Source organism: Panulirus ornatus, chromosome 2 (genome assembly GCF_036320965.1).
Source record: "Panulirus ornatus isolate Po-2019 chromosome 2, ASM3632096v1, whole genome shotgun sequence".
Taxonomy (NCBI): Eukaryota; Metazoa; Arthropoda; class Malacostraca; order Decapoda; family Palinuridae; genus Panulirus; species Panulirus ornatus.
This window is the reverse complement of record NC_092225.1, coordinates 88,830,091-88,855,130: the sequence shown is the minus strand read 5'-3', so window position 1 is coordinate 88,855,130 and position 25,040 is coordinate 88,830,091. Positions and strand designations below refer to the sequence as shown.

Genomic DNA, 25,040 nt, shown 5'->3' with positions numbered 1-25,040 from the left:
GGCTTTATTAATAAAGAACATCATTAAATTTCAGAAGGTTTTGATGTATGGCTCATTCAAGCAATACCTTAAAGGAAAATTACTAGGGGAAAGACATAGATAGTGATGATGTTGATTTACTTTGACACCTTCCAAGTAATAACAGTGGCAAGTCATAACAATGGAAGAACAGTAAGGATGGTGAAGGCTCTTCCTACATGGAGCTGGAAGAGTCCTGATTATGAGGATTTCAGTTACAGGGAAACATGTTGGGAAATATAACTTCAAATGGGGAGAGAGTATTAGAGAGAGAAGGTCCCAGGATGGATACAGGTGAATTTCCAGTATCATTCATCACAGAGCATACAAGAGCCAGGGGGCTGATGCACTATCACAACTAGACGATGTCTTTACACATATTAGTAGGAAAATTGAACACGCCAAATATGATACACCATTTGGAAATGTTAATGCCTGAGTTTGACTATGTGGCACAAAAGGGGGACTACTTCAGCCATACCCATCTTTACTCTAACAGACACTGACCTCTCCCACCGCATGCTACTGAATATGCCCAGGATGTTTTCCCCATCTTCCAACCTATGACTCATTTTAGCCCCTCTTTGTTCTATGCATGCCTCATCCTCACCCAGGTACCTAAAGCACTTCACTTCCTCCATTTCCTCCCTGTTCAAGCTTACTCTGAAACCTTACTGTCCAGTGATTAATATTTGAGTGAAGTTTGTGAGAGTATATGAAAGATTTATTTTAAGAAATAGGGTTATCTAGACTTCCTTATAATCCAAGATTACTGTTTGCCTCTAAAATTTGTATCATGTTAAGTTAATCATGGTGTAAGATGCAGTATGTAGCAGTAAGTGCATATTTAAGTCCCAATATCTAGCAGTTTGTAGATCTCAGTGCAAGTTGATGCTGTAATAACAGTTTGATATTTTTGGAAATGCATAGACTTCATAAAAGATATTGTTTGATGTTTCATTGAAAAAGATGGTTTAATATAATGTACAGGTTATTCAATTGAAGATGATATTTGATATTTCATTTGATTGGTGTGAAGAAGTTGCAGTTTCATGAAATATGCTATCAGTGACTTTTTTTTCTATTTTCTTTTATTTTTTCTTTTCTTTGGGGTGGTAATAAGAGTGCCCCAGAGTCCCCATGTTCATTGTTTATTCAAAGATAGACAGTTGAATGCAGGGAAATGCAGCAAAAGTCTAATAACAGATATTAGATTTTTAATAACATTTAGATAGAGGGGCAAGTATGCAGTCTGTTGAGGATGTGAGAGCCTGGGAAGTGAATCAGTTGTTTTTTGCTGATGATACAGGACTGGTGGCTGATTCAAGTGAGAAACTGCAGAAGTTGGTAACTGAGTTTGGAAAAGTGTTAAAGGAGAAACTTGAGAGTAAATGTGAATAAGAGCAAGGTTATTAGGTTTAGCAGGGTCAAGGGGCAATTTAGTTTGGATGTAAGTTTGAATGGAGAAAAATTGGAGGAAGTGAAGTGTCTTAGATATCTGGGGGTGGGCTTGGCACCAAATGGAACCATGGAAGCAGAAGGGAGTCACAGGGTGGGGAAAGGGCGAAGGTTCTGGGAGCGATGAGAAATGTTTGAAAAGAGAGAACGTTATCTCGAAGAGCAAAAATGGGTATGTTTGAAGGAATAGTTGCGAGGCATGGGCTATAGATAGGGTTGTACGGAGGAGGGTGGATGTGTTGGAAATTAAATGTTTGAGGACAGTGTATGGTATGAGGTGGTTTGATTGAGTAAGTAATGAAAGGGTAAGAGAGATGTGTTGAAACAAAGAGAGTGTGGTTGAGAGAGCAGAAGAGTATGTGTTGAAATAGTTTGGATATATGGAGAGAATGAGTGAGGAAGTGTTGACAAAGAGGATATATGTGTCACAGGTGGAGGAACAAGGAGAAGCTGGAAACCAAGTTGCAGGTGGAAGGATGGAGTGAAAAAGATTTTGAGTGATTGGGGCCTGAACCTACAGGAGGGTGAGAGGCGTGCAAGAAATAGAGTGAATTGGAACAGTGCAGTGTACCAGGGTTGACGTGCTGTCAATGGACTGAACCAGAGCATGTGAAATGTCTGTTGTAAACCATGGGAAGGTTTGTGGGGCCTGGATGTGGATAGGGAGCTGTGGTTTCGGTGCATTACACATGACAGCTAGAGACTGAGTGTAAACGAATGTGGACTTTTTTTTGTCTGTTCCTGGCACAACCTCGCTGGGGGGATGTTATTTTGTGAGTGGCGGGGTGGCAATGCGAATGGATGAAGGCAGCAAGTATGAATACATGTGTATATATGTATATGTCTGTGTATGTATATGTATGTATACGTTTAAATATATATGTGCATGTGTGGGCATTTATTTATATACATGTGTATGTGGGTGGGTTGGGCCATTCCTTGTCTGTTTCCTTGTGCTACCTCACTAATGTTGGAAACGGCAATTAAGTAATATATGTATATATAATAAATAATTTTTTTTTTTTTTTTTTTTTTTTTTGCCGCTGTCTCCCGCGTTTGGGAGGTAGCGCAAGGAAACAGACGAAAGAAATGGCCCAACCCACCCCCATACACAATGTATATACATACACGTCCACACACGCAAATATACATATCTATACATCTCAATGTACACATATATATACACACACAGACACATACATATATAGCCATGCACACAATTCACACTGTCTGCCTTTATTCATTCCCATCGCCACCTCGCCACACATGGAATACCATCCCCCTCCCCCCTCATGTGTGCAAGGTAGCACTAGGAAAAGACAACAAAGGCCCCATTCGTTCACACTCAGTCTCTAGCTGTCATGCAATAATGCCTGAAACCACAGCTCCCTTTCCACATCCAGGCCCCACACAACTTTCCATGGTTTACCCCAGACGCTTCACATGCCCTGATTCAATCCACTGACAGCACGTTGACCCCGGTATACCACATCGTTCCAATTCACTCTATTCCTTGCATGCCTTTCACCCTCCTGCATGTTCAGGCCCCGATCACTCAAAATCTTTTTCACTCCATCTTTCCACCTCCAATTTGGTCTCCCACTTCTCCTCGTTCCCTCCACCTCTGACACATATATCCTCTTGGTCAATCTTTCCTCAGTCATTCTCTCCATATGACCAAACCATTTCTAAACACCCTCTTCTGCTCTCTCAACCACACTCTTTTTATTTCCACACATCTCGCTTACCCTTAAATTACTTACTCGATCAAACCACCTCACACCACATATTGTCCTCAAACATCTCATTTCCAGAAAATCCACCCTCTTACGCACAACTCTATCCATAGCCCACACCTCGCAGCCATACAACATTGTTGGAACCACTATTCCTTCAAACATACCCATTTTTGCTTTCCGAGATAATGTTCTCGACTTCCAAACATTCTTCAAGGCTCCCAGAATTTTCGCCCCCTCCCCCATCCTATGATTCACTTCCGCTTCCATGGTTCCATCCGCTGCCAGATCCACTCCCAGATATCTAAAACACTCTACTTCCTCCAGTTTTTCTCCATTGGAACATACCTCCCAATTGACTTGACCCTCAATCCTACTGTACCTAGTAACCTTGCTCTTATTCACATTTACTCTTAACTTTCTTCTTTCACACACTTTACCAAACTCAGTCACCAGCTTCTGCATATTTGATATCCGTTTCCTGCATTAGTGAGGTAGCAACAGGAATATACTTAAGAAGTTCCACATCCACTCATACCTATTACCTAGCTCTCATGGGTAATGCACCGAAATCACAACTCACAATCTCTATCAAGCCCCCACATACCTCTCCATGATATACTCTGTAAACTTCACATACCCTGGTTCAGTCCACTGACAGCACATTGACCCCAATATACGACATCATTCCATTTCACTCTGTCCTGTGCACACCTTTCACCCTCTTGCATGTTCAGGCCCTGGCCTGTTAAAATCTTTTTCACTCCACCCTTCTATCTCCAATTCGGTCTGCCAGTTCTCATTGATCCCTCTTCTTCTGACACATATATCCTCTTTGTAAACCTTTCCTCATTCATTCTCGCCATATGTCTAAACCAGTTTAGCACACCCTCCTCTGCTCTCTGTCACACTCTTTTTATTACCACACATCTCTGATGCCCATTCCCTCCAGGAATTCCCATCAAGGGGATGGCCATGGCAAAAGAGTCTCCACTTATCACAGTCCTTACATGCATCCCTTGCATACACTGTTCTACACATTCTTCCATCATTTCTCTCCCTCTCGTATTCTTGCACTCTTTACTCCATTTCCCCACATGACAGGTAGTCTACCTTTCACACTAATCCCTTTGATTATATTATCATACAATTTCATGTAAACTTCCAGTTTTACATTCTTTTTATGTGCCTAAACCACCTCACAGTATTATGTAGAATCCACTCTACCACTCCTCAATTCATTCCCTTTGCATTCACTGTCCTTGAATCCTCTCTTACGTTTCATACTAACACCTCTACCCTTCAATATTCTGTTCAGGGACCCAATGACTCTTCGACCCTGTATTGCTCTCTCCCGTTTCTCTCCTTCCATATCACCAAACTTACCCAAGACAGCTCCTAAATCTCTCACCTCTTTCAGTCTTTCTCCACCCATATCCAAAGCATAGTTTAGTACGCTTCTTTCACTCTGTATGGTTTTGCAAAATTGGTATTTTTACTCTTGCTTTCTTTCACACACCATGATTTTACTTTTACTTACTTTTACATAAAACACACAACCTTCAATCACCCATGCTTATGCACATCATAAAACACACAACCTTCTGCAACTCCTCTTCACTCTCAGCAAATAACACAATATCATCTGCAACCAGGTTTTCCACTAGCCGCCGTACCTCTTTGCCACACTCCATTTCTGCATCCCCTTTCCCTCGTTGAGCTTTTATTTCTCTTATCACTTCATACATGTGAATATTAACAATAACAAAGCCACAGCGACATCACATAACCCTGTCTCACACCCACATGTGTACTGAACTTTTGTTCAACTCTCCATCCATCCTTAAATGTAATGCACTTGCTCTTCTGTAGAAGGCTTTCATACCATCAGACAGTTGCCCCTTAACCCATATATCCTTAACACATCCCATTCATTACCCTTTCATTAATTACTTGATCAAACCACCTCACACCACATATTGTCCTTAAAAAATTCATTTCCTACACATCCACCCTCCTCTGTATAGCTTTATCTATAGCCTATGCCTTGCATTTATATGATATTGTTAGGATAACTGTTTCATCATACATACCCATTTTTGCCCTCCCACATAATGTTCTCCTACACGTTTTCTTCAGCGCTCCCATGTTTTAAAAGACATGTTTTTCATTTGTAATTTCTTCCCTCCTGAACAGGATACTTCTTTGTGTTAATGTCACGAATCAGGGCTGGTATAATTGCAGAGTTAGAAAATATGCAAAGATATTTTGCATCCTGTATTGACACTACAAAAGATCCTAACTACAGGGAAACAATGAAAACCTGGTGTTGTACTCTTGGCCTACAAAGGATCCAAACTACAGGGAACAATGAAAAACTGAAGTTGTACTCTGTGTAGTGCAGACAATAGAGATATATCATAACATATACTTGAAAATCATGTCAGGCGTGATTCCAAACGTACAATCTGGTATAGTTCCCTGTTGGTTTACTGGCATGGAAGACTCTGTATAATCACTGAAACCAAAAGATGCATTAAGCACATGACCACACGTAAACCAAAGGTGGATCAAGTACAAAACACCCTTAGCATTGAAGCTCAAGACTTTGACACTTTGCAAGTTGCTGTGAGAAATGCTACGGGGTCTTCAGTAGAGAAGTATAAGAATGCCTTGGATAAGTGTGCCACATCAGCCAGAATGTGGTGGTTATGTAAGCTTATGGGCAGTAGCCTCCAACAGCCTGGCCAACAAACAGAACAACACATCATCTTGGCCACAGGCAGAGCCATAGGGTTAGATGATACCCTGCATTGACTCTATCTCTTACGTATAGTGCTTCCATGGAAGAGAGAGAGAAATAAAAAAAGTAACACTATTCTGATGCACTCACTTATCTATTTCAGATTACTCACTCTTACACTTAAAAAAAAAAAAAATAGTGATATAACACTATCCTGATGCACACCCTTATTTACTTCAGATTACTCACACATACACATTTACCTACAGATACTTATTACTTATCTTCTTTGGCCCTAGGACTCCCTTTTATACAGGAAAGCATTCCATGATAGAAACTTAAGCATTCATCAGTCCATTATGTATACCATAAAGAGTGCAAAAATCTGGTTCATAAATTCTCTTTCCAAATTCTTTGTTCCGTATCTTCATGAGGGTAAGTAATTCTTTATATCCTTTTCTGCCAGATTATAGTCAAATGTTTTACCACATTTGACTATAATCTGGAAGAAAAGGTACAAAGAATTACTTAGTTTTAATGAAGATCTGTGTTTGGAAGACAGATTCCTATGTAATAATTGCAAATTTCTTTTTATTTATTGTAAGAAATTATACACTGCTTTTGCTAATTTTCATCAGGGTATTTTTGTGTGAAAGTATTTTCACACTGAATGAAGTCTTACTGTTCAGAATTTATACTCATGTTGAAATTTGGTAAAGCTTAATTCTTGTTGTTTCAATGCAGGTTCAACAAGAAGAAGAGGAAGCAAAACAACGGAAAATGCAAGAAGAGATGTGGGCCATGCATGTAGATCGATGTCGTCTTCTGGGTCAAGATCCTTACCTGACTCCCATTTTTGATCCAACTTATCAATACTACTGGGACCCAGTTGCTGCCAATTGGCAGCCATATAATGGATCTGGTAAGCTGTGCTGCCCTTATGAATTCATATATTATTTACCATACCATTGGTCTACATTCAAACCATATGTGACATGCCTTGTAAAGATTTATATTGATGAGAAGAATTGGAGAATATTGTGCATTGTACTCTTTGAATCCAAAATGTAGCCGTATACTTTTGATAGATATAATTGCTTTGTTGATTATCAAGGAAAGCAACAGAGCCTCAAAAAAATGTTATCATCATCTGGAGTTATACTCATATTTATTTTACTTTATAAGATAGGTTTCAGAAGTGGTAGAGGATGTGTGGATCAGGTGTTTGCTTTGAAGAATGTATGCGAGAAATACTTAGAAAAGCAAATGGATTTGTATGTAGCATTTATGGATCTGGAGAAGGCATATGATAGAGTTGATAGAGATGCTCTGTGGAAGGTATTAAGAATATATGGTGTGGGAGGCAAGTTGTTAGAAGCAGTGAAAAGTTTTTATCGAGGATGTAAGGCATGTGTACGTGTAGGAAGAGAGGAAAGTGATTGGTTCTCAGTGAATGTAGGTTTGCGGCAGGGGTGTGTGATGTCTCCATGGTTGTTTAATTTGTTTATGGATGGGGTTGTTAGGGAGGTAAATGCAAGAGTCTTGGAAAGAGGGGCAAGTATGAAGTCTGTTGGGGATGAGAGAGCTTGGGAAGTGAGTCAGTTGTTGTTCGCTGATGATACAGCGCTGGTGGCGGATTCATGTGAGAAACTGCAGAAGCTGGTGACGGAGTTTGGTAAAGTGTGTGGAAGAAGAAAGTTAAGAGTAAATGTGAATAAGAGCAAGGTTATTAGGTACAGTAGGGTTGAGGGTCAAGTCAACTGGGAGGTGAGTTTGAATGGAGAAAAACTGGAGGAAGTGAAGTGTTTTAGATATCTGGGAGTGGATCTGTCAGCGGATGGAACCATGGAAGCGGAAGTGGATCATAGGGTGGGGGAGGGGGCTAAAATTTTGGGAGCCTTGAAAAATGTGTGGAAGTCGAGAACATTATCCCGGAAAGCAAAAATGGGTATGTTTGAAGGAATAGTAGTTCCAACAATGTTGTATGGTTGCGAGGCGTGGGCTATGGATAGAGTTGTGCGCAGGAGGATGGATGTGCTGGAAATGAGATGTTTGAGGACAATGTGTGGTGTGAGGTGGTTTGATCGAGTAAGTAACGTAAGGGTAAGAGAGATGTGTGGAAATAAAAAGAGCGTGGTTGAGAGAGCAGAAGAGGGTGTTTTGAAATGGTTTGGGCACATGGAGAGAATGAGTGAGGAAAGATTGACCAAGAGGATATATGTGTCGGAGGTGGAGGGAACGAGGAGAAGAGGGAGACCAAATTGGAGGTGGAAAGATGGAGTGAAAAGGATTTTGTGTGATCGGGGCCTGAACATGTAGGAGGGTGAAAGGAGGGCAAGGAATAGAGGGAATTGGAGCGATGTGGTATACAGGGGTTGACGTGCTGTCAGTGGATTGAATCAAGGCATGTGAAGCGTCCGGGGTAAACCATGGAAAGCTGTGTAGGTATGTATATTTGCGTGTGTGGACGTGTGTATGTACATGTGTATGGGGGGGGTTGGGCCATTTCTTTCGTCTGTTTCCTTGCGCTACCTCGCAAACGCGGGAGACAGCGACAAAGTATAAAAAAAAAAAAAAAAAAAAGATAGGTAAAGTGGTTACTAATCATGTATACTAATGGCTTGCAGATCCAAACATCCCTGTGCCAGCTACATATGGTCAGCACAAGAATGATGGTGATGGGGGATCACCATTAGCAGTGTTAGTGTCAGGCCAATCTCAGCCCAGTCAACCCCTAGCTGGATATCTTGCTTCAGATAGTGATCCAGCAACCCCTGGCCAATGTGGACTTGAGGATCCACTTAATCCTGCTAACATTCCATTACCTGGTGAAATCTCCATCCTACCCCAGGCATCACCATCTCAACCTTTACCTGGCCAGGCTGTACCCTGTGAGGGTACTCCTCCTCAGGGAGCCAAAGTACTGTCTATTCCCCTTCCTGGAGAAACTACTTCAGTCATACCTACAGTCTTGGATCCAAGTACCACTCCCTTGCCAGTAGTTGAAAATGAAGATGGCCCTCCACCACCACCACCACCAGGACCCATTACCATTCAGTTGCCTCCTCGATGGAAAATAGCTCGGGACTCTGATGGACATGTGTACTTCTACCATGTTAAAACACGAACCAGCCAGTGGGAACCACCCACTTTAGAACAGCATCAACAGTTGGAGGCTGACCTAGGGTCTGACTCAGACTCATCATCATCATCATCTGATGATTCAGACTCTACAAGCTCTAGTGATGTGAGTAAGAAATAAGCATTGGTTCTGAATAGCAAGTTATTACACATTTTGATTTAAGTGCTTTTGTAGGCAAGGTGTTTACTGTTTTTTTATTGTTATGCTGGTTGCATGAATGTCATATTGTGGAAGAGTTTCCTTGGCTAGTTCTTTTATGTAATGAAGCTCCTATGTCACCTGCTCAGAGCGAAGACTTCTCAAGTGATGAGGAGGAGGAGGAGGTGGTGTTCACGATCGAGAGGAGTGACTTGACAGATGAGACGATGATCAGACGAACACGGGGCAAGAGGCACCGGTCAGAGGCATTGGTGCAGGAACGTGTCATCAGCGTAAGTGATTTTCTTCTTCCCTGCTGAGGAGACTCACCACTTTAACACAACCATGGGTGCTCCTGCAGGGCTTTTAGTGTCATATTTAATGTATTCTTGTTTCTTTCCATGTTTAAATGCAGTCCCTATTATCCCATGGTTGAGCAACCCATAATTTATAGCAGTGTGTAGTTTGAAGTAAGTGCTAAAGCATGTTAGGCTCTGTCATGGACATAAGAAAATCATGAGGTGCATGTAGTATCTGCATAAGCTGTTTTTGTTATGTATCAGGAAGTTAGTACTTAGCTTTGTTTTCTTTTGTTTTTCGAAGGCTGCCTTTGTATGTTGTTGGTGATCTCTTTTAAACATGAACAGCAAAAAGATACTACTATTGAAACTAAGTGTTGCCTTATGTACGATTTGTAGATATAAGAGCTAAATGTGCTTGCGTCTGATTCATATCATAACTCCTCAAACAGATATAAGAAATTATTATGATAAATCCTTGCTCCATTGATGTTGTACCTATCTAGGCATAACTAAGCAAATTTAATCAGTAAGTTAATCATCTTGATATCTCCTGCACCTTCTTATCTTGCACAACATTGTGACACTTGCAGAATTTATTCCATACTCCATAATATCTTCAAATTCCTTTAGATTTTTCTCAATATCTATATTCTTGTACCTTATTGCCCCCCCCCCTTTTTTTTTTCCTACTCACTTGCCTTGAGAATTGTTTCCTTTCTATTCCTGCCACATGTAGTACTACACTTTTTGCATACCATATTTATCAAAGAAATCTTTCTTAGAACATTTATACTTATTATGACAGATTGGAAAATTTGCTTGAGTAGCTTGTGGTCTAAAAATTATTCTTGTGGTACAGGTTAAATTACATTGGTATACAAAATTATGAGTTGCAGTATAGACCTTATGACTTGACTTAATACATTGCGTAGGGTCTTGGGCATAGAGCATAACTTAGAGTTGTGGCGTTTCAGAGTGTTGAATGTGGGACAAATGGAATGACAATCATAGCTGTTTGCCTTTGGGGTAAAACCTTGAAACAATCTCTGTAAAAGGCCTGGAGTGTAGTGAAAAATGCCAAATTATGTATTGTAAAGGAAGGAAAACATCATGCAGTTCTTAAAAATTCTCGTATATTACATATAAAGTTGGGGTAGATGGGAGAGATGGGTGATTAGCTTAGAGCAGGTAAGTGGATAACTGCAGTCGCATGTTATAACTATGTTGTAAGTAATCCAGAGGACATGGTTTAGGATATCGTCCCCAAAACTTTTTCCTCTATTCTCATCCTTGCTTTTGACTTGCCACTACATGTCATATAACTGCAGGATGAATAAGGAAAAGGTTAGGTATGGCAGTGGTGGTTATACGAATGAAGGGAAACATGGAAGGCAAGATCAAGACTTAGGGCGGGGAAAGGATAGGTTTGATGTATAGTTGGACAGAGTGCCTCCGCACAGTGAGATTTTGCCAGAGGCAGAGCTGGTGCATTGCTTAGTGCTCACCATGTAACATACTTGATATTGTTTTTGTTGTATGCCACTACACTCTTTCCATTGCTATCTTATTTTTTGGTATCAGTTGCCCATTTTTTAAGGATTACAGTGCTCATGAAAAATTTCAAAATTTTAACTTATTGGGTAGAACTCTTAAGTTTCATTTCATCTTTCTTGTGGGGCATTCATGTATTTTTGTCTTGTGTCACACTTACATATTTCTTACCATAATAGTAGATTTAATAATTGTTTTTCTTCCCTTATGTGAGGCATTTGGCTATACCCCTTGGGATAGGGAAAAAAGTGCTATCCATGTACCTCCTGTATATCATAGAAAGTGACTGTTGGGTGGGATTAAGGTGTTGGAGATCCTTCCCTACTCTATTAGTACTTTCCAAACAAAGGAACAAAGGAAGGTGAGCAGGAAGGATTTATCCTCTTAAGGTTCTGTCATCTCTTCCTGGGAGTACCTCACTAGGAGGGATATGGTGAACATGTATGAAACAAAGATACATGGTGAACAAGTATGAAGCAAAGATACTTTTTTCCTTCTATTTGCTGCCCTGCACAAATTATCATAAATCTAAATCATTCATTTTTTGTGTAGTAACAGTTTGGTTGATATTTCATGATAGTTCAGTTGTTTCATTCCCTAAGTTTAACTTTAAAAGATTTTGGTTTCTTACTAACTTCTTTATATCCACTTGTTTGTTTAGTAACTGTACAACACAGCAGTGTTCAGTTTTGCTACCCAAGTAAATCTGGAACATTTTTCTTCATTATCCTTCTGTCTTACACTGTGAATATGCTCTTTATCATACCATTCATTGCCTAGCTTAACAATACACCCTCCTCTATCTTACCAGAGTACGTAAACTTTAAAATTTTCCCCTTGACATCCAGTATTTTCTCTCTCTCTCTCTCTCTCTCTCAGGCACTATACAGGCTTTCCGTCAGTCCTCAGGCATCTCACATTGAACGATGCATACATTGAAATTCCTGGCATACCAGTTAACAACACTCACCCTCTTTATGTATAAACTCATCTGCCATCTCATTCGCTCCTGCCACTTTGTCATAGTTCATCGCACTAAAGAATTTCACTACCTCTCTAATTCATGAAGTCGTTTGCTATGTCTCTTTCACTCCTCATACAATACCACCTTACCCCAAACATCCTACATTTGGCACCATATCACGTAACAACCCACTTTCCTTAGAAATGCTTAGTCCATCTTTTTTTCACCTTTGCTTTTGCTTGTTAGCACTTCCCCATCTGCTCTTTTCTCTGATCCCCATCTACTCTCCTTTCCAATGCCCCCATTTGATCCCTTCTTCCGACACTCATCTTTTTCCAAAACATTTTCTTATTTTTTTTGAAGTTTCACCTCATCTCATTTGAAAGCACACCTTCTGGAGGCATCTTATTGCAAGGAAAATACTGAGAAAATGCTGCATAAAGATGCAAAACCCCAGACCACACTGCTCATATTAAATGCCCCGAGGACCTGTAGTTATATTTCATCACTTTCCTCACTTGTCTCATATTAGAGCAATAGTTGCTGAAACATTACAATAATTCATTATATTGTTGCTTACAAATAAAATGATAAAAATGTAATATGAAATGAAATATTTTAATGCATTTTTTCAAAGTAAGAAAATTATGTAATCAGAAATATGATTTTGGTACTCACAATTAATTTCATCCATAGTGGTTTTCATTTTGTCAGACCCTGAAAAATTTTCTGATTACTGACTGTTTTTAACATTTACCTGTTATCACAATCTCATGGTTTAACTAACTGGAACAGCATGAACATGAAGAGTCACTGAAAGATGCATCATTTCATCACTTTTGTTGTTTGATTGTCTGTTATCCTTAGCTTCATTGCATACACATCCATCTACTTCTGAAAGTATGCATTTTGAAGATTTTAGTCGTCCAAATGCCCAGGAATCACTGAAAAGTAGCAGTGTATCATCTATTCTCAAGCCATTGAAACACTTAGATTTGCATGCATATAGTGGGATAGTGGGCTGATTTTTCTCTCCTCCCCCTGCATGTTTCCTGGTGTCTACTTCAATCAGATTCTTCCACATTCCTAGGCTTGTTGATTGCACCAGATGGTAAACAGATTTCTAAGGTTGATGAAGTAGAACTCGATTCTGTTGTAGAAGAGACTTGTGTGTGATGTATAAAAGAAATCATGCTAATAGTTTCCATAAGCACTATAAACACTGACTGAACCCCATATCCGCTCAAGAGGAAGGGACAAAGTGGTGATTGTCTGAGCATGGCCATGTAATCATGGTTCTGATATGTGCTTGTCTCAGCAAGCATTGGTCATGTCAGGCTTATGACAAAATGCTTAGTTTTATGATAAATAGGTAACACTCACTCTTGATTTTTTGAGGACATGAAGGAGTTGTGGGAGTGTATGATAAAGTATAAGGAAGTAAATTCTTGACTGATGTGGGTGAAATTGAAATGGGATGGCAAGAAATTGGTGATTATTGGTGCTTATGCACTTGGCCATGAGAAGAAAGATCCTGAGAGGCAAGTGCTTTGGGAGCATCTAATGAGTGTGTCAGCAGTTTTGATGTAAGAGACCAGGTATTAGTGATGAGTGATTCAAATGCAAAGGTAAGTGATGTAACAGTTGAGGGTATAATTGGGGTGCATGGGGTATTCAGTGTTATGAATGGAAAATGGTGAATAGTAGTCATTATTGGATTACATAGTAATTGATAGACATGTAAAAGAGAGACTTTTGATGTAAAAGTGCTGAGAGGGGCAGCTGGTGGATGTAGTGTCAGGGAGAAGTGAGCTTAGGAAAGAGACTTGTGTGAAGAATTTCTTGGAGAGATTGAATGTAGAAAGGCAGAAGATGGAGTGTAAATGAAGCGAGGGGAGTGGGTGAGGAATGGGAGATAATTAGGGAAGCAGTGCTGGCATGTGCAAGGGATGCATGTGGCATATGAAAGGTGGGTGGTAGGCAGGTAAGAAAGGATAGTGAGGGGTGAGATGAAGAAATACAGTTGCTAGTGAAAGAGGGAAAAGAGGTGTTTGGGTGGTACTTACAGGAAGGAGTGCAAACAACTGGGAAATATAGAGAAAGTGGCCGAAGGTCAAGAGGAAGGTGCAGGAGTTGAAGGAGAGGGCAAAATGAGCATTGTGGTGAGCGAGTATCAGTAAACTTTTGGGAGCATCAGATGTTTTAGGAAGTGGTAGATATTGTGCAAAAGACAAGAGAATGAATGGGGATATTTGTGAAGGTGGTAAAAGGGGAAGTGATAACAGGTAGTGATGGAGTGAGTATTTCAGACTAATTGTATGTGATGATATGAGTGGCAGTTGTAGGGTGTTTGGTTAGTAGTGGTATGTGAATCGAGAGGGTCATGGAAATGTGGTGAAAGCCTTGCATAAGATGAAATGTGGTAAAGCAGTTGAAGAGGATGGTATTGTTGCTTAATTTATTAAGAAGGGGGGTGACTATTACTGATTGGTTGATAAGGATGTTCAGTGTATGTATGGATCACTGTGAGGTGCTTGAGGATTGGCAGAATGCATCTATAGTGCCACTGTATAAAGGCAAGAGGAATAAAGGTGAGTGTTCAAACTACATGAGTATAGAATATACCGGGTATGTTGTATGGGGGGGTGTATTGATTGATAGGGTGAAGGCATATGCAGAGCATCAGATTGGCAAGAAGCAGTGTGGTTTCAGGAGTGCAAGGAGATACGTGGATCAGGTATTCACTTTGAAGAATGTGTGTGTGTACACAGGTATGAAGTATACCTGAGAGGGTGAAGGTATGTACAGAGCATGAGATTGGGGAGGAGCAATGTGGTTTTTGGAATGGTAGGGGATGTGTGGGTCATGTGTTTACTTTAAAGAATGTGTGGGAAAATATTAAGAAAAACAGATGGGTTTGTATGTTGTATGTATGATCTGAAAAAGGCTCTCGATAGGGTTGATAGAGATTCTTTGTGTGACAGGTCATGAGAATATATAGTGTTAGAGGAAAGCTGTTTGAAGGAGTAAAGCTTGTGTGCAAGTAGGAGGATGGATAGTTTGAAATGAAATGTTTGAGGACAATATATGGCATGTGGTGGTTTGATTGGTTAAGTAATGAAAGGGTAAGGGTGTTCACAAGTGGAAAGAGTTGATAAATAGGATATGTGTCAGAAGTGGAGGAACTAGCAGAATGGGCAGACCAAATTGGAGATGGAAGGGTGGAGCCTGAACATGCAAGAGGGAGAAATGCATGCACAGTATAGTGAATTGAAATGGTATGATATACTGGATGTGCTGTCAGTGGACTGAACCAGAGCATGTGAAGCATATGTGGTAAATCATGGAAAGGTCTGTGGGGCCTGGTTGCAGATAGGGAGCTGTGGTTTAGGTGCATTATGCATGACAGTAAGAGAATGGATGTGAGTGGATTTGGCCTTTCTTCATCAGTTTCTGGCGCTATCTCGCTAATGTGGGAAACAGCGATCAAGTATGAAAAATGAAGATTTACAGTTCCTAAATAGTCTGTTTCAATATACCATCAGTTTGAGGACACTTGCAGCTGCAGGTTTTGCCTATAAACCACAAATTGTATTTTCTTGGTGATAAGATGCTTTCGTAATGCAAGCCATCTTTTGCCTTCTTCACTTTCTGCATCTTATTCTTCCACTTTCTCTTGTATTCCTCCCATTCACTCACATTCTGTCCTTGCAAATACTGTCCATTAATTTCTTTTCTCTCCCCTACTGCCTGTCCTTTGAGCATGAGATATTCTCCAGGACCATCCTTAGGAAAATCACTGTCAGGACCTTGGTATTTCCAGTGAGGAAATGCTGGCCTACCTCTCTCTTCTCCAATCACTCATCAGTAATTATCCCACTGTACTGTATGGGGAAGGAGTTTAATACTTGTGGGGGCCCCATCTCTTGAACATTCCTTCCTATCATATAACTTCTTAAATTTATGTATGCTGTCAGCATTAACCATGTCATCAGTCAGTCTATTCCATTCACACCATTCTTATACAATGAAAGTACTTTACATCTTTTTTAACAAATTTCCTGCTTAAGATCATGTTATGTCCTTTGATTGCTCTATCCCCATATCTCTCACAGAATTGTTCACTGGCCATATCATCAGTGTTTAAAAAAAAAAAAAAAAAGAGTGATCAGGTCACTCCTCACTCTTCTTTTTTCCAAGGCTGGGATATTTTAAAGCCTCTAGTTTTCCCCATAACTCAGCTCTTTTTATTCTATTCCCAGCTCTGTTGCCTTCTTCTGGACATCCTCTCTTAGTTTTCTGAGCTTCTTTAGGTTTGATGACCAAACTTGAGAAGCACATTCAAGTGTTGACCTTCTGTCAGGTATGAATAGCTTGCTAAATATTTCCTTATTCAAATACTTGAATATTTTAAGCCCTACTCACTCTCACATAGAATCATGAAGTTCACTTCCTTTTTAATGATTATCATGTTATGGTCTTCTTTCTCATTGCCTCATTCTTATTACTTTACTTTTGCTTGGGTTGTATTTCATCAGTGATGTATCAGACCAACTTTGGAGTCTGTTTAGGATCCCTTATAATCTGATGCAATCCTCTTTCCTTTCAGTTCCCTCATGACCTTCATATCATCTGAAAACATACTCAGGTAGCATTCCATACCTTCAGGCAAGTCATTTACATAGATCATGAAGGGTAATGGTTCCAGAACAGAACCTTATGGCACTCTCCTGATCACCTCAACCCATTTGGAGAAAATTCCTCTAATATTTGTCTTCTGTTCCCGCTCACTGAGATCATCTTTATTCCATTGAAGGAGTTTCCCCCCATATACCTGTCTGGTGATCAGCTGGTTGGTAGAAAACCTCTGCAAATCTTCACCTTCACCAGATAGTGATCAGACATCCATCCAGCTGCCCCTCTCAGCACATTAACACCCAAAAGTTTCTTTTACATGCCCATCAGTTAAGACGTAATCCAATAATGCCATTTGACCATGTCTCCTACTTTTATATGTATATTTATGTATATCTCTTTTTAGCCAGGTATTCCCTTGGGATAGGGGAGAAAGAATACTTTCCATTTATTCCCTGCATGTCGTAGAAGGTGACTAAAGGGGGTGGGAGTCGGGGGCTGGAAACCCTTCCTTCTTGTATTTCAGTTTCTAAAAGCGGAAACAGGAGTTGAAGGAGTCAAGCAGGGAGTGTTCATCCTCCCTGAAGGCTCATATTGGGGTGTCTGAACAAGTGTGGATGTAACCAAGATGAGAAGAGAGATTGGTAGAATGTTTAAGGAAAGAAACCTGGATGTTCTGGCTCAGAGTGAAACAAAAGCTCAAGGGTAAAGGAGAAGAATGGTCTGGAAAAGTCTTGGGAGTAAAGTCAGGGGTTGGTGAGTGGACAAGAGCTAAGGAAGGAGAAGCACTACTCCTGAAGCAGGAGATGTGGGAGTATGTGACAGAGTGTAAGAAAGTTAAATTGAAAGTGGTTGGAGAGAGATTGGTGATTATTGATGCTTTTTCACCTGGTCATGAGAAGAAAGATCATGAGAAGCAAGTTTTGGGAGCAACTGAGTGAGTGTGTCAGCAGCTTTGATGCATGAGACTGGGTATTAGTGATGAGTGATTTAAATGCGAAAGTAAGTAATTTGGCAGTTGAGGGTATAATTGGTGTACATTCAGTGTTGTGAATGGAAATAATGAAGATCTTATGGATTTGTGTGCTGGAAAAAGACTGGTATATAGGGTTGAGGGACAAGCTAATTGGGATTTATGTTTGAATGGAGAAAAGTTGGAGGAAGTTAAGTGTTTTAGATATCTGGAAGTGGACTTAGCAACGGATGGAACCATGGGAGCAGAAGTGAGTCACAGGTGTGGGGGAGGGGGCAAAGGTTCTGGGAGCGATGAAGAATGTGTGGAAGGAGATAATGTTATCTAGGAGAGCAAAAATGGGTATGTTTGAAGTTCCAACAGGTTGTACGGAGGAGGGTGGGTGTGTTGGAAATGAGATGTTTGAGGACAGTATGTGGTGTAAGGTGGTTTGATGGAGTAAGTAATGAAAAGATATGAGAGATGTTTGGAAAATAAAGTGTGTGGTTGAGAGAGCAGAAGAGGGTGTGTTGAAATGGTTTGGAACATATGGAGAGAATGAATGAGGAAAGATTTACAAAGAGGATATATGTGTCAGAGGTGAAGGGAACAAGGAGAAGCATGAGACCAAATTGGAGGTGGAAGGATGGAGTGAAAAAGATTTTGAGCAATCGGGGCCTAAACCTACAGGAGGGTGAGAGGCATGCATGGAATAGAGTGAATTGTAACGATGTGGTATACCAGGGTCAACATGCTGTCAGTGGACTGAACCAGGGCATGTGAAGCATCTGGGGTAAACCATGGAAAGGTCTGTGAGGCCTGGATGTGGATTGGGAGCTGTGGTTTCGGTGCATTACACATAACAGGTAGAGACTGAGGGTGAATGAATGTGGCCTTTTTGGCTGTTTCTGGTGCCACCTCTCTGAATGGGGTGTGTGTGTGTGTGTGTTAGTAGTAGTAGTGATACTGTTTCCTGTGTGGCGGGATAGTGACAGGAATGGATGAAGGCATGCAGTTATGAATATGTACATGTGTATATATGTATATTTCTATGTATGTATATGTTGATATGTATATGTATGTATAGGTGTGTATATGGGCATATATGTGTATACAAGTGGAAAGGCCATTCTTTGTCTGTTTCCTGGTGCTACCTTGCTGATGCTGGAAACAACAATTAAGTATAATAATAATGATAATAACAATAATGGAAAGGTCTGTGGGGCCTGAATGTGGATAGGGAGCTGTGGTTTTGGTGCATTACACATGACAGCTAGAGACTGTGAATGAATGTGGCCTTTTTGTCTGTATTCCTGGTGCTTCCTCACTGAAGTAGGGGATAGCGATGTTGTTCTGTAGGGCGGGATAGCAACAGGAATGGATGAAGGCAAGCAAGTATGAATGTGTATGTGCGTATGCATATAATGTCTGTATATGTGTATGTATATTTGTGTATGTGGCTGCTTATGTATATATATATATGTGTATATGAGTGGATGGGTCATCTTTCGTCTTTTCTGGCACTACCTCTCTGATGTGGGAAACAGCAATTATGTATAGTAAATATAAATGAGATGTTTGAGGACAATATGTGGTGTGAGGTGGTTTGATCAAGTAAGTCATAATAGGGTACGAGAGATGTGTGGTAATAAAGATAGTGTTGTTGAGAGAGCAGAAGAGGGTGTTTTGAAAAGTGGTTTGGTCACATGGAGAGAATGAGTGAGAAAAGATTGACAAAGAGGATATATGTATCAGAAGTGGAGAAGTGGGAGACCAAATTGGAGGTGAAAAGATGGAGTGAAAAAGATTTTGAGTAATCGGGGCCTGAACATGCAGGAGGGTGAAAGGCATACAAGGAATAGAGTGAATTGGAGCGATGTGGTATACTGGCGTCGACGTGCTGTCAGTGGATTGAACCAGGGCATGTGAAGCGTCTGGGGTAAACCATGGAAAGTTCTGTGGGGCCTGGATGTGGAAAGGGAGTTGTGGTTTCGGTGCATTATTACGTGAGAGCTAGAGACTGAGTGTGAACAAATGGGGCCTTTGTTGACTTTTCCTAGTGCTACCTCACACACATGAGGGGGGCGGGGGTTGTTATTTCATGTGTGGCGAGGTGGCGATGGGAATGAATAAAGGTAGACAGTATGAATTATGTACATGTGTATATATGTATATGTCTGTGTGTGTGTATATATATGTATACGTTGAGATGTATAGGTATGTACATTTGCGTGTGTGGACGTGTATGTATATACATGTGTATGTGGGTGGGTTGGGCCATTCTTTCATCTGTTTCCTTGTGCTACCTCGCTGGCACGGGAGACAGCAACAAAGCAAAATAAATCAACCAATATATATATATATATATATATATATATATATATATATATATATATATATATATATATATATATTTCTTTCTTTCTTTCATACTATTCGCCATTTCCCGCATTAGCGAGGTAGCGTTAAGAACAGAGGACTGGGCCTTTTAGGGAATATCCTCACCAGGCCCCCTTCTCTGTTCCTTCTTTTGGAAAATAAAAAAGAAAAAAAAATTGAGAGGGGAGGATTTCCAGCCCCCCGCTCCCTTCCCTTTTAGTCGCCTTCTACGACACGCAGGGAATACGTGGGAAGTATTCTTTCTCCCCTATCCCCAGGGATATATATATATATATATATATATATATATATATATATATATATATATATATATATATATATATATATATATAGAGGGGATGGGAGCGGGGGGCCAGAAATCCTCCCCTCCTTGTATTTTTTTAACTTTCTAAAATGGGAAACAGAAGAAGGAGTCACGCGGGGAGTGCTCATACTCCCCGAAGGCTCAGATTGGGGTGCCTAGATGTGTGTGGATGTAACCAAGATGTGAAAAAAGGAGAGATAGGTAGTATGTTTGAGGAAAGGAACCTGGATGTTTTGGCTTTGAGTGAAACGAAGCTCAAGGGTGAAGGGGAAGAGTGGTTTGGGAATGTCTTGGGAGTAAAGTCAGGGGTTAGTGAGAGGACAAGAGCAAGGGAAGGAGTAGCAGTACTCCTGAAACAGGAGTTGTGGGAGTACGTGATAGAATGTAAGAAAGTAAATTCTCGATTAATATGGGTAAAACTGAAAGTTGATGGAGAGAGATGGGTGATTATTGGTGCATATGCACCTGGGCATGAAAAGAAAGATCATGAGAGGCAAGTGTTTTGGAAGCCGCTGAATGAGTATGTTAGTGGTTTTGATGCACGAGACCGGGTTATAGTGATGGGTGATTTGAATGCAAAGGTGAGTAATGTGGCAGTTGAGGGAATAAATGGTATACATGGGGTGTTCAGTGTTGTAAATGGAAATGGTGAAGAGCTTGTAGATTTATGTGCTGAAAAAGGGCTGATGATTGGGAATACCTGGTTTAAAAAGCGAGATATACATAAGTATACTTATGTAAGTAGGAGAGATGGCCAGAGAGCGTTATTGGATTACGTGTTAATTGACAGGCACGCGAAAGAGAGACTTTTGGATGTTAATGCGCTGAGAGGTGCAACTGGAGGGATGTCTGATCATTATCTTGTGGAGGCTAAGGTGAAGATTTGTATGGGTTTTCAGAAAAAAGAGTGAATGTTGGGGTGAAGAGGGTGGTGAGAGTAAGTGAACTTGGGAAGGAGACTTGTGTGAGGAAGTACCAGGAGAGACTGAGTACAGAATGGAAAAAGGTGAGAACAATGGAAGTAAGGGGAGTGGGGGAGGAATGGGATGTTTTTAGGGAATCAGTGATGGATTGCGCAAAAGATGCTTGTGGCATGAGAAGAGTGGGAGGTGGGTTGATTAGAAAGGGTAGTGAGTGGTGGGATGAAGAAGTAAGAGTATTAGTGAAAGAGAAGAGAGAGGCATTTGGACGATTTTTGCAGGGAAAAAATGCAGTTGAGTGGGAGACGTATAAAAGAAAGAGGCAGGAGGTCAAGAGAAAGGTGCAAGAGGTGAAAAAAAGGGCAAATGAGAGTTGGGGTGAGAGAGTATCATTAAATTTTAGGGAGAATAAAAAGATGTTCTGGAAGGAGGTAAATAAAGTGCGTAAGACAAGGGAGCAAATGGGAACTTCAGTGAAGGGCGCAAATGGGGAGGTGATAACAAGTAGTGGTGATGTGAGGAGATGGAGTGAGTATTTTGAAGGTTTGTTGAATGTGTTTGATGATAGAGTGGCAGATATAGGGTGTTTTGGTCGAGGTGGTGTGCAAAGTGAGAAGGTTAGGGAAAATGATTTGGTAAACAGAGAAGAGGTAGTAAAAGCTTTGCGGAAGATGAAAGCCGGCAAGGCAGCAGGTTTGGATGGTATTGCAGTGGAATTTATTAAAAAAGGGGGTGACTGTATTGTTGACTGGTTGGTAAGGTTATTTAATGTATGTATGACTCACGGTGAGGTGCCTGAGGATTGGCGGAATGCATGCATAGTGCAATTGTACAAAGGCAAAGGGGATAAGAGTGAGTGCTCAAATTACAGAGGTATAAGTTTGTTGAGTATTCCTGGTAAATTATATGGGAGGGTATTGATTGAGAGGGTGAAGGCATGTACAGAGCATCAGATTGGGGAAGAGCAGTGTGGTTTCAGAAGTGGTAGAGGATGTGTGGATCAGGTGTTTGCTTTGAAGAATGTATGTGAGAAATACTTAGAAAAGCAAATGGAGTTGTATGTAGCATTTATGGATCTGGAGAAGGCTTATGATAGAGTTGATAGAGATGCTCTGTGGAAGGTATTAAGAATATATGGTGTGGGAGGCAAGTTGTTAGAAGCAGTGAAAAGTTTTTATCGAGGATGTAAGGCATGTGTACGCGTAGGAAAAGAGGAAAGTGATTGGTTCTCAGTGAATGTAGGTTTGCGGCAGGGGTGTGTGATGTCTCCATGGTTGTTTAATTTGTTTATGGATGGGGTTGTTAGGGAGGTGAATGCAAGAGTTTTGGAAAGAGGGGCAAGTATGAAGTCTGTTGGGGATGAGAGAGCTTGGGAAGTGAGTCAGTTGTTGTTCGCTGATGATACAGCGCTGGTGGCTGATTCATGTGAGAAACTGCAGAAGCTGGTGACTGAGTTTGGTAAAGTGTGTGAAAGAAGAAAGTTAAGAGTAAATGTGAATAAGAGCAAGGTTATTAGGTACAGTAGGGTTGAGGGTCAAGTCAATTGGGAGGTGAGTTTGAATGGAGAAAAACTGGAGGAAGTGAAGTGTTTTAGATATCTGGGAGTGGATCTGGCAGCGGATGGAACCATGGAAGCGGAAGTGGATCATAGGGTGGGGGAGGGGGCGAAAATTCTGGGAGCCTTGAAGAATGTGTGGAAGTCGAGAACATTATCTCGGAAAGCAAAAATGGGTATGTTTGAAGAAATAGTGGTTCCAACAATGTTGTATGGTTGCGAGGCGTGGGCTATGGATAGAGTTGTGCGCAGGAGGATGGATGTGCTGGAAATGAGATGTTTGAGGACAATGTGTGGTGTGAGGTGGTTTGATCGAGTAAGTAACGTAAGGGTAAGAGAGATGTGTGGAAATAAAAAGAGCGTGGTTGAGAGAGCAGAAGAGGGTGTTTTGAAATGGTTTGGGCACATGGAGAGAATGAGTGAGGAAAGATTGACCAAGAGGATATATGTGTCGGAGGTGGAGGGAACGAGGAGAAGAGGGAGACCAAATTGGAGGTGGAAAGATGGAGTGAAAAAGATTTTGTGTGATCGGGGCCTGAACATGCAGGAGGGTGAAAGGAGGGCAAGGAATAGAGTGAATTGAAGCGATGTGGTATACCGGGGTTGACGTCCTGTCAGTGGATTGAATCAGGGCATGTGAAGCGTCTGGGGTAAACCATGGAAAGCTGTGTAGGTATGTATATTTGCGTGTGTGGACGTATGTATATACATGTGTATGGGGGTGGGTTGGGCCATTTCTTTTGTCTGTTTCCTTGCGCTACCTCGCAAACGCGGGAGACAGCGGCAAAATAAAATATATATATATATATATATATATATATATATATATATATATTTTTTTTTTTTTTTTTTTTTTTTTTTTGTCGCTGTCTCCCGCGTTTGCGAGGTAGCGCAAGGAAACAGACGAAAGAAATGGCCCAACCCACCCCCATACACATGTATATACATACGTCCACACACGCAAATATACATACCTACACAGCTTTCCATGGTTTACCCCAGACGCTTCACATGCCTTGATTCAATCCACTGACAGCACGTCAACCCCGGTATACCACATCACTCCAATTCACTCTATTCCTTGCCCTCCTTTCACCCTCCTGCATGTTCAGGCCCCGATCACACAAAATCTTTTTCACTCCATCTTTCCACCTCCAATTTGGTCCCCCTCTTCTCCTCGTTCCCTCCACCTCCGACGCATATATCCTCTTGGTCAATCTTTCCTCACTCATTCTCTCCATGTGACTAAACCATTTCAAAACACCCTCTTCTGCTCTCTCAACCACGCTCTTTTTATTTCCACACATCTCTCTTACCCTTACGTTACTTACTCGATCAAACCACCTCACACCACACATTGTCCTCAAACATCTCATTTCCAGCACATCCATCCTCCTGCGCACAACTCTATCCATAGTCCACGCCTCGCAACCATACAACGTTGTTGGAACCACTATTCCTTCAAACATACCCATTTTTGCTTTCCGAGATAATGTTCTCGACTTCCACACATTCTTCAAGGCTCCCAGAATTTTCGCCCCCTCCCCCACCCTATGATCCACTTCCGCTTCCATGTTTCCATCCGCTGCCAGATCCACTCCCAGATATCTAAAACACTTCACTTCCTCCAGTTTTTCTCCATTCAAACTCACCTCCCAATTGACTTGACCCTCAACCCTACTGTACCTAATAACCTTGCTCTTATTCACATTTACTCTTAACTTTCTTCTTTCACACACTTTACCAGACTCAGTCACCAGCTTCTGCAGTTTCTCACATGAATCAGCCACCAGCGCTGTATCATCAGCGAACAACAACTGACTCACTTTCCAAGCTCTCTCATCCCAAACAGACTTCATACTTGCCCCTCTTTCCAAAACTCTTGCATTCACCTCCCTAACAACCCCATCCATAAACAAATTAAACAACTATGGAGACATCACACACCCCTGCCGCAAACCTACATTCACTGAGAACCAATCACTTTCCTCTCTTCCTACACGTACACATGCCTTACATCCTCGATAAAAACTTTTCACTGCTTCTAACAACTTGCCTCCCACACCATATATTCTTAATACCTTCCACAGAGCATCTCTATCAACTCTATCATATGCCTTCTCCAGATCCATAAATGCTACATACAAATCCATTTGCTTTTCTAATTATTTCTCACATACATTCTTTAAAGCAAACACCTGATCCACACATCCTCTACCACT

At 41.0% G+C, this 25,040-nt stretch overlaps 1 protein-coding gene across 5 annotated transcripts in view; it reads left to right on the top strand.

Annotated features, from left to right (window-relative positions):
* The window catches only part of Set2 (SET domain containing 2), a 374,507-nt gene that overhangs the window by 325,580 nt on the left and 23,887 nt on the right, over positions 1–25,040 (top strand). For all 5 annotated transcript variants that reach the window (XM_071679446.1, XM_071679422.1, XM_071679430.1 and 2 more), the window contains 3 exons: positions 6,700–6,877; positions 8,583–9,202; positions 9,385–9,528. In XM_071679446.1, the coding sequence (XP_071535547.1) occupies positions 6,700–6,877; positions 8,583–9,202; positions 9,385–9,528 (942 nt within the window). The remainder of the gene's footprint in view (positions 1–6,699; positions 6,878–8,582; positions 9,203–9,384; positions 9,529–25,040) is intronic.